The sequence below is a fragment of the Leucopleurus acutus genome (genome assembly GCF_964270905.1).
Source record: "Leucopleurus acutus genome assembly, chromosome: 16".
NCBI lineage: Eukaryota > Metazoa > Chordata > Mammalia > Artiodactyla > Delphinidae > Leucopleurus > Leucopleurus acutus.
The window spans coordinates 37554990-37568838 of NC_139158.1; the positions used below are offsets into that span (position 1 = coordinate 37554990).

Consider the following 13849-nt stretch of genomic DNA (forward strand, 5'->3'; position numbering starts at 1 on the left):
ATATGATTCTATTTACATGAAATGTCAGAATGGGCAAATCTATAGGGCCAGAAAGTAGACCAGTGGTGCCCTGGGGAGTGGGAGGAGGATGCACAGTGAGTGTTTAGTGGGCATGGGGTTTCCTCTCGGGGGACTGAAAATTTCTGGAACTAGAGAGAGGTCATAGTTGTACAACACTGTGAAGGTACCCAATACCCCTGAACCGGGCCCCTTAAAAGGGCTCACAGTTAATTCCGTATTATGTGAATTTTACCTGAATCTAAAGGCATCCCCCACACTACCCTCAGGTGGTGTCAGAGTACTGGAGTGGCATCTGCTGCTCACCCAGGGACCCAACACCTCCCCTCCAGCCCCGTCCCTCGCAGCTCGCTCCCCCAAAACGCATAGCGTGTTACCTGAGCCGCGGGTTCTGTGCGAGGCTCTGCACGCGGGCCCAGGCATGGTTGTTCCGTGGCTGCAGCTCTACGGGGACTTTCAGGGGCAGGCGCACTGGCTTCTGGTCCTCTTCGTCACTCAAGCCTGCAACAGGAAAGGGCCATGAGAGCCTGGCACAGACGGACCCTGATGAGAAGGTGAAGTCCTCAGCCAGACAGCTAAGGGACCCAGAGAGGAGCAAGGGGCAAACAGCCCTCAGTGAAAGTGGGACTGGCAGGAGCCCCAGCAAGGACCTGGTCTAAAGGTACCAGCGTGGCCAGCTGCACATCTGCTACACCAGAGCCGCGGACCGGCCATGGGAGACTTGCCCTGACACCTCTGATGCTCCGTTGAGGACGGCTGGGACTTCTGAGCTGGACTTGACTCACGAGAGGACACACCGCTATGACACGGGGTTTTGGGTCCAGGAGCTGGCTGCTGGCAGGACTGGATCATGCAGGCTCGGCCGCCGTGTTCCAGCTCAGCCCAGCTGGAGCCAGACAGCGAGCCTCCCCGACAGGAGTGAGCCCCAGGTGCGCGGCCCAGCCCAGCCCGTGTCTGACGTACCGTCCGGGTCACAGAGCTTCTTCAGGGCACGGCACATGGGCGCTTTGATCCGCAGGTTCCTCCCTTTGTATCGGACTGTGGTGGCCCTGGGAGAGGAGTGTTAAAGAAGCGCTGAGGCCTCTAAATGAAGTCACTCCCACCCCGCGCAGTAACTACGGGCCCCGGCTAAGCAAACACCCTGGCCTCCAGGGCTCATGCTCGGCCCCACGAGGGGGCCCCACACGTCCCCAAGAAGCTCCTGGAATCGTAGGCAGATGCGCATGACAAACGACAGAGCTGACTCTGGACCTTCCTGAGCACGCGTCATGCTGCAAAGAGGGCACCTGATGTTCAGGACGTACCCTGCCCTCCTGCCTGGTGACCCCGAGAGCCCTCTCACTGGAGCCCCAATCGGACGTCAGAAGGAATGCCCCTTCCCCTCCTCCAGGTCCCCAGAGCAGAAGGGCTCACCCACCTCTACATGACCTCTCAAACCGCCCCTAGGTGACCACCTCTGCAGGTCAGTGACATTCCCCAGTCAGTCCCTCTGCAAACCACACTAGGGGGGCCCAGAGAGGACGGGACATTGGAGGCCAGCAGGCATGAGTGCAACATGCTTGTGCTCCCCACACTGATCTGCAGGCAGGCCCACAGATATGGGTGACACTCTACCTGAATACTGCTGTGACAGTAACTTATATAATGTTAGGATTACATAAATTAAAGAAATACTACTATTAACTAATGAAAGGAATATGAAAACCGTAAAAAATAGCTCCCTCTAAGAAACACACTTGGAGTGCTTTGGGAATACTCAATAAAGGTAGATTGTTTTTAAAAGATGGCACACAAATTAAGTGTGAGCAAGACAACTATGAAAAATGACAGGGAAGGACCCTGCAGTCCCACTGCTTTGAGAGCCTACATTCTTGTTCCACTTGAAAACAGGAAATCACAAATGATGCATCTTGGCTAGAGCTTCCAAATAAAAACACCACAGAACTCCGAGGAGCAAGCCACCAAGAAAAGGTGTTGGCCAGCCACCAAATGGTTGGTGAACAAACCTAAGTTTATGTTTTACGAAAGGTTCAAGGTCCGTCTATATTGTTTTTATGACCCTGCTTTGTTTTTTACCTGTTTTTTAAAAATCGAATTACAATATTGTGTTAGTTTCAGATGTACAGCAAAGTGATTCTGTTATACACATATACATCCTTTATTGATTCTTACAGTATATTTCAATATTATAAGATATTGAACATAGTTCCCTCTGCTATACAGTAAACCCTTCTCTACTTTATATATGGCAATGTGGATCTGTTAATCCCAAACTCTTAATTTATCCCTCCACCTCACCCCCCTGCCTCTGGTAACCATAAGTTTGTTTTCTATGTCTGTCAGTCTGTTTCTGTATTGTAAATAAGTTCATTCGTACTGTTTTTTAGATTCCACATATGTCAGAAAATGTTTTCTCTATGTTCTCTTCTAGGAGTTTTATGGTGTCGTGTCTTATATTTAAGTTTTTTTTGTTTTGTTTTTGCGGTACGCAGGTCTCTCACTGTTGTGGCCTCACTCGTTGCAGAGCACAGGCTCTGGACGCACAGGCTCAGCGGCCATAGCTCACGGGCCCAGCCACTCCACGGTATGTGGGATCCTCCCAGACCGGGGCACGAACCCATGTCCCCTGAATCGGCAGGTGGACTCTCAACCATTGCGCCACCAGGGAAGCCCATATTTAAGTTTTTAAGCCATTTTGAATTTGTTTTTGTGTATGGTGGGAGGGAGTGTTCTAACTTCATTGATTTACATGCGGCTGTCCAGCTTTCCCAACACCACTTGCTATAGAGACTGTCTTTTCTCTATTGCATATTCTTGCCTCTTTTGTCGAAGATTAATTGACCATAGGTGTGTGGGTTTACTTATAGGCTCTCCATTCTATTCCATTGATCTATATGTCTGCTTTTGTGCCAATACTACACTGTTTTGATTACTGTAGCTCTGTAGTATTGTCTGAAGTCTGGAAGAGTTATGCCTCCAGCTTTGTTCTTTTTCCTCAGGATTGCTTTGGCAATTCTGGGTCTTTTGTGGTTCCATGTAAATTTTAGGATTATTTGTTCTAGCTCTGTGAAAAATTGTCGTGGGTAATTTGATAGGGATCACAATAAATCTATAGATTGGCTTGCACAGTATGGCCATTTTAACTATATTAATTCTTCCAATCCAAGAGCATGGGATAACTTTCCATTTTCTTGAATCATTTTTTATTTGCTTTATCAGTGTTTTATAGTTTTCAACATATAAGTTTTTCACCTCCTTGGTCAGGTTTATTCCTAAGTTGTTTTATTTTTTTTTTGGTGGGAGGGGTGTGATTTTAAACAGGATTTTTTTTTTTAAACTTTCTTTTTCTGATATTTCATTGTTAGGGTAAAGAAATGCAACAGATTTCTGTATATTAATCTTGTATCCTGCTACCTTACCGAATTCATTTATCAGTTCTAATAGTTTTTGTGCTGAGCCTTTAGGGTTTTCTACACAGAGAATCATGTCATCTGCATATAATGATAATTTTACCTCTTCCAATCTGGATACCTTTTATTTCTTTTTCTTGTCCAATTGCTGTGGCTAGGACTTACAATACTACGTTAATTAGAAATGGTGAGAGTGGGCATCCTTGCCTTGTTCCAGAATTTAGCGGAAAGGCATTCAGCTTTTTGCCATTTGGTATTATGCTGGCTGTGGGTTTGTCATAAATGGTTTTTATTATGTTGAGATATGTTCCCTCTATACCCACTTTGGTGACAGTCAAATGCTTTTTTTGCCATCTAGTGAGATGATCATGTGGTTTTTGTCTTTTCTTTTGTTGATGTGGTGAATCGCACTGACTGATTCTCATATGTTGAACCATCCTGTGACCCTGGGATGAATCCAACTTGATGATGATGTATGATCTTTTTTATGTGTTGCTGGATTCAGTTTGCTCATATTTTGCTGAGAGTTTTTGCATCTAAATTTGTCAAAGATACTGGCCTGTAATTTTCTTTTTTGGTAGTGTCTTTGTCTGATTTTGGTATCAGGGTGATGGTGGCTTCATAGATTGACTTTGGAAGTGTTCCCTCTTCAATCTTTTAGAAGCATTTGAGAAGAATAGGTCTAAGTTCTTTGTATGTTTGGTAGAATCCCCCAGTGAAGCCATCTGGTCCTGCACTTTTGTTTTGAGGGAGCTTTTTTATTACAGATTCTATTTCATTTCCAGTGATTGGTCTGTTCAAATTATCTGTTTCTTCTTGATTCAGTTTTGGTGGGCTATGTATACCTAGAAACTTGTCCATTTCTTCTAGGTTGTCCATTTTGTTGGAATGTACTGTTCATAATATTTTTTAATGATTTTTTATATTTCTGAGGTATCAGTTGTTATTTCTCCTCTTTCATTTCTTATTTTATTTGGCTCCCCTCTCTTTTCTTCTTGGTGAGCCTGCCAGAGGTTTGTCAATCTTGTTTGTCCTTTAAAAAAAAAACAGCTCTTGGTTTTACTGATTTTTTTTCTATTTTTAAATCTCTATTTACTTCCTCTCTGATCTTTATTATTCCTTCCTTCTACTGACTTTAGCTTTTGTTTGTTCTTCTTTTTCTAATTCTTTTAGGTGGTAGGTTAGGTTTACTTGGGATTTTTCTTGTTTTTTTAGGAAAGCCTGTATCACTATGAACTTTTCAGGACTGCTTTTGCTATAGATTTTGTATGGTTGTGTTTTCATTGTCTTGAGGGTTTTTAAATTTTTTTTTTGTTTTTCCTCTTTGATTTCATCACTGACCCACTCGTTATTTCACAGCATGTTCTTTAGTCTCCATGTAATCTTTTTTTTCTCATTTCTCTTTCTGTGGTTGATTTCTATTTCATGCTGTTGTGGTCAGAAAAGATGCCTGAAATAATTTCTATTCTCTTAAATTTGTTGAGGTTTGTTTTGTGTCCTACTATGTGGTCTACCCTAGAGAATGTTCCATGTACACTTAAAAAGAATGTATATTCTGGGTTTTTTAAAATTAATGTCCTATAGATATCAATCAAGTCTAACTGTTCTACTGTGTCATTTAGGATCTCTGTTGCCTCACTGATTTTCTGTCTGGAAGATCTGTCCGTTGATGTCAGTGGGGTGTTAAAGTCTCCTACTATTATTGTACTCCCATTAATTTCTCCCTTTGTGTCTGTTAGTATTTGTTTTATGTATACAGGTGCTCCTATATTAGGTGCATATATATGTTAATGACTGTGAGATCTCCTTCTCGTACTGATCCTTTTACTGCTATATAGTGTCCTTCTTTCTCTCTCTTTGTGGTCTTTTTTTTTTTTTTTTGGCTGTGCCATGTGGCTTGTGAGATCTTAGTTCCTCAACCAGGGATTGAACCTGGGCCACAGCAGTGAAAGCACCGAGTCCTAACCAATGGACAGCCAGGGAATTCCCTATGGCCTTTGTTTTAAAGTCTATTTTGTCTGAGTATCGCTATCCCTGCTTTCTTGTCATTTGCATTTGCATGAAATATCTTTTTCCATTCCCTCACTTTCAATCTATAACGTGTCTTTCTCTCTAAAGTGGGCAGTCTGTTGTAGGTTCTTGTTTTACTATCCAATCTGCCACTCTGTGTCTTTTGATCAGAACATTTAGTCCATTGACATTTAAAATAATTACTGACAAGTATGTATTTATTGCCATTTTAAACAGTGTTTTCCAGTTGACTTTGTATTTCTTTGTTCTTTTCTTCTTTTCGTTTTTCCTTTTGTGGCTTGATGGTTTTCTTTTGTATCATTCTTGAGTTCCTTTCTGTTTGGTTTTTGTGAATATACTGCATGTTTTTGATTTGTGGTTACCCTGGTTTTCAAGTATGTTAACCCATAACTGTATCTACTTGCTTTAAACTGGTAGTCATAGAAGCTCAAACACATTCTAAAAGATCCGCATTTTCTTACTTTCCTCCCCCATATTTTGTGATTGTGAGGTCTTATTTTACATCTTCATGTTTATCCTTTTGCTGTTCATTGTAGTTATAATCGCTTTCATAGAATTTTTTTTATTATTTTTTAAATCTATGTGCTGGTGGGACTTCCCTGGTGGCACAGTAGTTAAGAATCCGCCTGACAATGCAGGGGAAATGGGATTGAGCCTGAAACAGGAAGATCTCACATGCCACGGAGCAACTAAGCCTGTGCGCCACAACTACTGAGCCTGCGCTCTAGAGCCCGTGTGCCGCAACTACTGAAGCCCGTGCACCCAGAGCCTGTGCTCCGCAACAAGAGAAGCCACCACAATGAGAAGCCCGTGCACCACAACGAAGAGTGGCCCCCGCTCACCACAACTAAAGAAAGCCGGCATGCAGCAACAAAGACCCAACACAGGCAGAGATAAATACATAAATAAATAAATAAATTTTAAATATATATATGTAATAGGATAAACTTGTTGTGGAGTTAGGGAACCGAGCAGCTTTAAAAAAATAAATAATAATCTATGTACTAGCTTATTTAAAGTGACCTTCAATCCTTTTATGTATTTCCCTTTCCTACTGTGATGTTTCCCTTTCCTATAGATTCTTGTTCTCTTTTATTTAGAGAAGACCTTTCAATATTCTTTTTAGGATAAGTTTAGTATTGCTGTATTCCTTTAGTTTTTGCTTGTCTGAGAAATTCTTTATCTCTCCTTCAGTTCTAAATGATAATCCTGCTGGGTAGAGTGTCCCTGGTTGCAGGTTTTTCCCTTTCAGGACTTTGAATTTATCTTGCCACTCCCTTCTGGCCTGCAAAAGTTTCTGTAGAGAAATCAGCTGATAGCCTTATGTGGGTTCCTTTGTAACTGACTGTTTTTCTCTTGCTGTCTTTACAATCCTCTAACTTTTTTTTTTTGCGGTACGTGGGCCTCTCACTGTTGTGGCCTCTCCCGTTGCAGAGCACAGGCTCCGGACGCGCAGGCTCAGCGGCCATAGCTCACGGGCCCAGCCACTCCGTGGCATGTGGGATCCTCCCGGACCGGGGCACAAACCCGTGTCCCCTGCATCGGCAGGCGGACTCTCAACCACTGCGCCACCAGGGAAGTACCCTCTTTAACTTTTGTCATTTTAACTATGATATGTCTTAGAGTAGGTCTGTTTGGGTTCATATTGTTTTGGACTCTCTGTGCTTCCTGTCCCTTGATACGTTTCCTTCTTTAGGTTTGGGAAGTTTTCAGCTATAATTTCTTCAAATACATTTTTGATCCCCTTTTCTCTTTCTTCTCCTTCTGGAATTCCTTTTATGCATAGATTGGCACACTTTATATTAATCCATAGATCTCATATGTTGCTTTCATTTTTTTTCATTTGTCTGTCTGCTGTTTTGATTGGGTGATTTCTGTTATTCTATCTTCCAGATCACTTATTCATTCTTCTACATTATTTAGTTGCTATTTACTGTCTTTAGCTCAGTTTTCATCTTGGTAATTGAGTTGTCTGATTTTGACTGGTTCCTCTTTATACTTTCTAGATCCTTATGACAGTGATCTACATTTCTAACAACAGTCTTTCTTAATTCCTTCAGCATTTTTATTACCTCCTTTTTGAGCTCGGGGTTTGGTAGACTAGAGAGGTCTGTTTCATCATTTGTTCTCTCAGAGGATTTCTCTTGTTCTTTTACTTTATTTTTTTAAAGATTTAAAAGTCTTATTTCTACAAATCACAGCTGATGAACATGAAACCTTCATACGTGGGCACCACTCTACAGGAACAGCTGTTCCCAGGAAAGGGGTGGCTTGACATGCAGAAACCTGCACAGTCCAAAGTCCAGGGCGGAGTGGGGTCAGGGGGCCCAAGGGCCTCTGCCAGAGCAGCCCCAGCAGCCACAGAGCATGCACTTGATGATCCGGTCCACTGACAGCTTATTTTGGGGTCCTGGCAAACGCAGTTTGTCCTCAAATCGGTGTTCCATGTCTGAATGCACCTCAGGCAGCATGATTTCTCATACACCTGCTTTTTCCGTTCTGCGATTAGGTTTTACCTGCATAGCCTTCTTTGATACAATACTCATATAGTTCTTTTTATGTCTTTCCGCTTTTAGAAGAGATCAAAAATATAGTGGGTTTTCTGGTAGTGGATCTTGAAGATGGGCCACAGAGATTCCACTTTCCTCTTTTCCTCATGAGGTTCTGTTTCAGCTTCTCTCATCTTTTGATCTAATTCATCCAATGTTGGCTCCATCAACTCCCAGTCATCTAGGGGAGCTTTCCAGCTTCTTCTGACTTTAGGCATTTTTCCCACAAGATAATTTGCAAAGATCTTAGTGTCTGTTTCCCAAGAGTATAACAGAAAGATCCCTGGTCTCTTCAGTTACAGACGTAGGTTCTTGTCCAGCTCTACCAATCAGTACATGACTTTGGGGAGATCACATTCCCTCTCTGGTCCTCAGTCTTATCAGAACCTCTGTCGCTGTCGGATGCCCCTTCTCTATCCTCTTGTTCTTTTAACTGGGAGTAGTTCCCCTGCTTTTTCATTTTACTTATATTTCTCCAGTTATCTGGACAAGAAAACTCCAGGAAGCCAGCTCCCCTGCCATTGTGTTAGGAGGGGAGATTCAGAGAGGATGGGAGTCTGCAGTGACCAAGGCCTCCACTGAGACCAAGTGCTTGAGTCTTAACTACCTCAACCCAGGGGAAATACAGGCAGCAGAGCACTCCCAGGGATGTGCTGATGAGGCTGGAGTGGGGGTGCAGGAGTGGGAACCAAGAACATCAAGTCAGTTCTTAATCGCCTCCAAAGAAGGGTGCTGGGAACAAGTGGATGTTTCTGCCATCCATCCCAAACAAAACACAACAGTAGCAGGAAAGATTTAAAGAGCAGAGGGAGCCGTGTCACGTGGCACTTGTGTTTGTGATAACCACATTTTCCGTTAAACTGCTGTTTTGTGACTTCCTTTTTTTTTTTTTAGTGAAATTGAACAGCCTCTGCCTAATGTAGAGAACCATTCCGAGGTTACGAGCCCCTTCCCTTTCTCACAAATGGAAGTTCTATGAGCAGCCTGAGGCTGGAGCCGGCACAGGTGAAGCCTGGCCCCAGCGCAGGCTGCAGAGGTGCACCTGCAGGAGAATCAGGTCCTGCCCTCTGTCAGATGGAACAATGCGGAGGGTCCTATTTGAATCCTCCACTAGTGTCACAAAACAAGCAACAGAGTAATCCCTCTATGTGCATGGGAGTCAGGCTTTCCTTTCTGATATGAGGTTCATTTTCTTCTCTGCAAAGTTACTTGATAAATCTAATAAGCATGTGCTAAGTTCTATGCTGCTGGGTCTGTGACCAATGTAATAAGATTCAACTTTAGAGCTTTTCTCAATTCATTTACTCCTTAATCCAATTCTACCATTTTATAACAAAGGGAGATTGACAGTTAACTGGAAAAGGTCTGCATGAGAGGCAGGAACAGGAAGTTAGTTAAATACTCAATGCTTTTTGGTCTTAAGTCAAGGAGTACTTTTCCACAGGCACCTTACTAATTTCCCCCATCTCTGTCTCACTTTTACAGGCCTTTTGCTTTGTTCTTAAAAACTGATGATGTGTTGGCGAAAGAACACACAGTAAATCAACAGAACAGAATTTCAAGTCTGGAAATAGACCCACATAGCACAGTCAACAGACCTGAGATGAAGGTGAAAAAGCAGCTAATGGAGGAAGGATGGACCCTCCAGCAGAGGGGGCCAAAACAACCGGACACCCACAGGCCACAAACTGAACCTTGGCATAAACATCACATCGTGTACAAAAGTTAATTCAGAGTGGATTGTGGATTTATATGTCAGACCATAAAACTTTTAGAAGAAAACACAGGAAAAAACTTCATGACCTCAAGTTAAGCAACGACTTCTTAGATGTGACACTAAAACACAATCCATAAATGAAAAAGATGACAAACTGGACTTCATCACAGCTGAAAACGTCTACCCTTTGAAGGACACTGCTAAAGAGAGTGAGAAGGCGGGCCACAGACTGGGAGGAAAGATTGGCAAATCGCCTACCTGACAAAAGGCTTGTGTCTGGAATATATAAAGGACACTCAAACGCAATGGGCACAAGATTTGAAGAGGCACCTCACCAAAGAAGATACACAGATGGCCAGTGAGCATAACAATGGTGTTCAACATCACTAGTCCTCAGGGAAACGAAGTCAAAACCACAATGAGACACCCCTTCACCACTGGGTGAAGAACAGACTAAACACACCAAGTGTGAGGAGCACCCAGAACCCCACCTGGAAAGCAGGCTGGCAGCTCCTTATAAAGTCTGCATGTGCTCACGACCTCCTCCCCTGGGGATTTGCTCAGGCAAGATGAGGCAAAAAGCTGGAGGCCAATGCCGAGTCATTTACTCTCTGTAAACAGCCCGTGTCCCTCACTGGGGGTTGGATCAACAGACCACAGAACAGCCATACTAGGGACACTACTCCACAGAGGCATGGACCACAGACACACGCAGCCACATGGACAAATCTCAGGGTGTACTGCTGAGTGGAAGATGCCAACCTTGGAAGGCCACACACGGTACAATCTCACTGAGATGACATTCCGGGAAAGGTGTGTATGCACAACACTGCTCGAACATCTTAGACCCTGGAGCAAACATAGCTTCCACCTGATGGGCACAGGGCAGGTGTGAGGGTAGGAAGGAAGGCCAGATGCTAAAGCTGCAGCAGGTGAATAGGGAGGTGCAATAGACAACCCCCAGGGCTAAGGCTGGTGGGCTCTCTTCCTACTTGCCTCTGACCACCCCCCACACCTCTGGGAGGCTCCATGTGCCCAGTGGTACCAGCTGGCCAGGTCACCTTCACTCCTCGGCCGCTGGGGAGAATCACTGCTTTTTCACATGGCAGTGATACGTACAACCTAGTCACTCTCAGGCCTGGCTCCAAACTGATGGTAGTTCATAGACACAGAGCCTGGAGGGTCCAACATGAGCCTCTGTAAGGTCAGACGCTGGGCTGGAGCCAAAGCAGAAATGCACACAGTCAACCTGGCAGGGACTCAACCTGAGGGATGGGGGCTCGCTGGTCGTCCAACACCAGGCCGAGGGAGGAAAAAACTAGGGTGCAATACAACGTCCCGCTGATGTAGCAGAGGCCAGGGAAACTTCCCAGGGATGGCTCGACCTACAGGACAGCTGGCCATCGAGCAGCAGGGGCCTGGGGATGGCGGGCGGGTCCGTCTAAGATGAGGAGTGGAGAGGTCCACGTGGGAGCGCAGAGGCTCTGATGGGGTGAGTGGGAGGGACAGGGTGGCTGCCAATGAGGACCCCACACCAGGTGAGAAATCCAGACCATGTAACGGGGGATGGTCAGGCTGTGACTTGGAGTCCAGCACAGCCGCAGTGCTGAGGGACTAGGCCACAGCAGCCATGAGAGAGGCAAGGGGCTGCGAGAGACGGACAGGCCCGCCTGCCATGCTTCCAGCTACTTGCAGAGAGGAGTGAGAGGCGCTGACTGAGAGACCCTCAGAGTGCAAGGTCGGGGGCATCCTTCCCAGGAAAAGATGCTGGAGGCTTCCAGCTGGAACACAGGAAATATCCAGGCCGTAATGGGACTTGAACATCGAGGCAGAGAAATGGGGGACAAGTCAGATCTGGGATCCTTCACCCAGAAAAGGTAACAGAGGCCCTGGGAAGAGTTAAAGTAGCCAAAGGAGAGGGTGCAGGGACAGGAGAGCCTGGGGGCAGTGCCGGGACAGCCCCAGGAGGGCGGTTCCGGAAGCTGGAGAGCAGCTCAGGGTCAGACACCTGGCTGGTGCCCAGGGACCTACTAGCAAGGCTGTCAGAGTGCAGGGGGCAGCGGGCAAGCCAAAGGGCCACTGGGCAACTCAAGGACAGGGCACCGTGGCTTTTCCATGCAGCAAGTCCTGGTACGGCCTCTCTGGGGCAGAAACGGTCACAGCAGTCAGGTCAGAGCTGCGTGGGGGTCCCCAGTCCCCTCCCCAGTGATCGGGAGGCCAGGAGTGTGAGAGCAGAACAGAGTCAGACTCAGCTTGACCTCGAGAGGCACAAGGAGGAACGGCAGGCAGAGGAAGCGGGGGAGGACCAGAAACATGCACCAGGAAGGCCGGGAGGGCAGGCCTTCTAGAAGCAAAGGAGACCCCCACACCATGAAATGCACAAGGTTGAGGAAAAGAGTGAGACAGTGAGAAGGTGAGGGCTGAGTGGAGACCCGCAGAAGAACAAGGACGGGGCCCCCAGGACGGGGAGAAGCTGGGGGCAGGTCAATCAGTTCCCCGGGCTGGCCACCTCCTCACGGGCAGATGCTTAACTGTGAGGGTGTCAGGGCTAACTCTGAGGACTTCAGGATTTAATGGTCCTCACTGAGAAAAGGGGAGAAAACTGCACATATTTCGAGGTCTATATTTGAGAGAAAAGTGCAAATTCCCACAAGGAGCCGGCCTGCCTCACACACAGCTCTACTCACCCAGCCTGAATGAGCTCATTCAGCTTCGTGGCGTTCTTGTCATCCATGCCTTTGATGGAAAAACAAACACACGTGAACATCAAGTAGTCAGGAGCGAAGCCCAGCAAGACCCCACATAATAATCTCCAACGCAGACTCCAAACCACTCAATGGGGTAGTCAAGGTCTTCCACAGTTAAGACCCCATGTTAGCTGCAGGCCCTCCCCCAGGGCCCGCATACGTCACCTGTGCTGAGAGCACTGTCTTTGCCCACCTGGACATCCTCGGGGAGGGGACCACTCCCACCTCTGCACAGCTCATCACGCCTCCAAACCCCCGCCCCAGCCCCCCTGCCGCGCTGGACTGCCACTCGCCCCAGTCAGAGACTCCCCTTTCTCCGGGCCCACCTTGCCCCACGCACTCTTGTCCTGCGTGGCTCCTGGGTTACCTGTGGGCCCGCCTCCGTCAGCTCTGAACTACGGACTGACACCCTGCGTGTTTACTAGAGCAGACGCTCCTTTCCTCTGCCCCACCCCCCACTCATTGCTGCCCTCAGGACACGCGAGATAGGAAGTGTAGTAATCAGGTAAAAGGAGGATGGAGGTGGTACATATGTGCAGGCCACTGTGAGATTCTTTGAACCCTGCTGAATATTTGGGGAATAAAACACAACGGGCCACAAACACGCAGCCAGGCTGAAAACCAAAGACAAGGACAAAACCTTAAAAGCAGGCGGAGAAAAACGACGCATCCCCTACCGAGGAGAAAGGACATAAATGGCCAGTGACCTCTCAGCCATGAAGAAAAAACTGTCATCAAAATCCCACATCCGGCAAAAATACCTTTTAAGAACAAAGATGAAATAAAGACTTTTCAGATAAATGATAATGGAAAGAATTCACAGCCGGCACAGAGGCATGGTGAGAAAGCCTGAAGGAAGCCCAGCAGGCTGAAGGGACATGTGCCAGATGGAAACGGATCTTCAGGAAACAGTGCTTGGCACCAGGGAGGGCAAACGCAGACCCCATCCCTAAACAAGCCAGATGCAACCCTGCCCTCCAACAGCATGGACCACACAAGCACAGTCAGCATAAGTGACCGCTGGGGCTATGTGTGAGCATGTGACACTAGAGCCAGCCTGTCGGGGACGTTCATGGACCTGTGAGCTGAGACCAAAGGGGAGGGAAGGGCCCACAGGTCCTGCATCCGGCAGCCTGGAGGGACAGAGTGACAGACAGAAGGCCCGGAGGGTGGGACCACCACAACTTCGGGGTTCAAGTCACCAGATGGGAGCACCATGCAAGCAACCTCCCTTTGAAGAGAAGCCATTTCAACCAACTGGTGAGGACTGCAGACAGCCAAGGTCTTCCCCGGCCTGTCCTGATACCCGCATGGCACCAGGCCTGGGGCAAAGTGTGACTTGTCACTCAATAGCCCAGGAGGCTTGAATGGTCATCC

The 13849-nt window shown here is 46.6% G+C and overlaps 1 protein-coding gene and 1 pseudogene across 2 annotated transcripts in view; both read right to left on the reverse strand.

The window, feature by feature from the left end:
- CRAMP1 (cramped chromatin regulator homolog 1) overlaps positions 1–13849 on the reverse strand; it is a 62225-nt gene that overhangs the window by 15775 nt on the left and 32601 nt on the right. Inside the window, exons 5-7 of the mRNA XM_082856418.1 lie at positions 12413–12461; positions 982–1067; positions 396–519 (exon numbers count right to left, since the gene is read on the reverse strand). Coding sequence (XP_082712544.1) covers positions 396–519; positions 982–1067; positions 12413–12461 — 259 coding nt within the window. The remainder of the gene's footprint in view (positions 1–395; positions 520–981; positions 1068–12412; positions 12462–13849) is intronic.
- Positions 7778–8226, reverse strand: LOC309972892 (protein BUD31 homolog; annotated as a pseudogene). Its single transcript has one exon. The product of its transcript is annotated as a protein BUD31 homolog (transcript).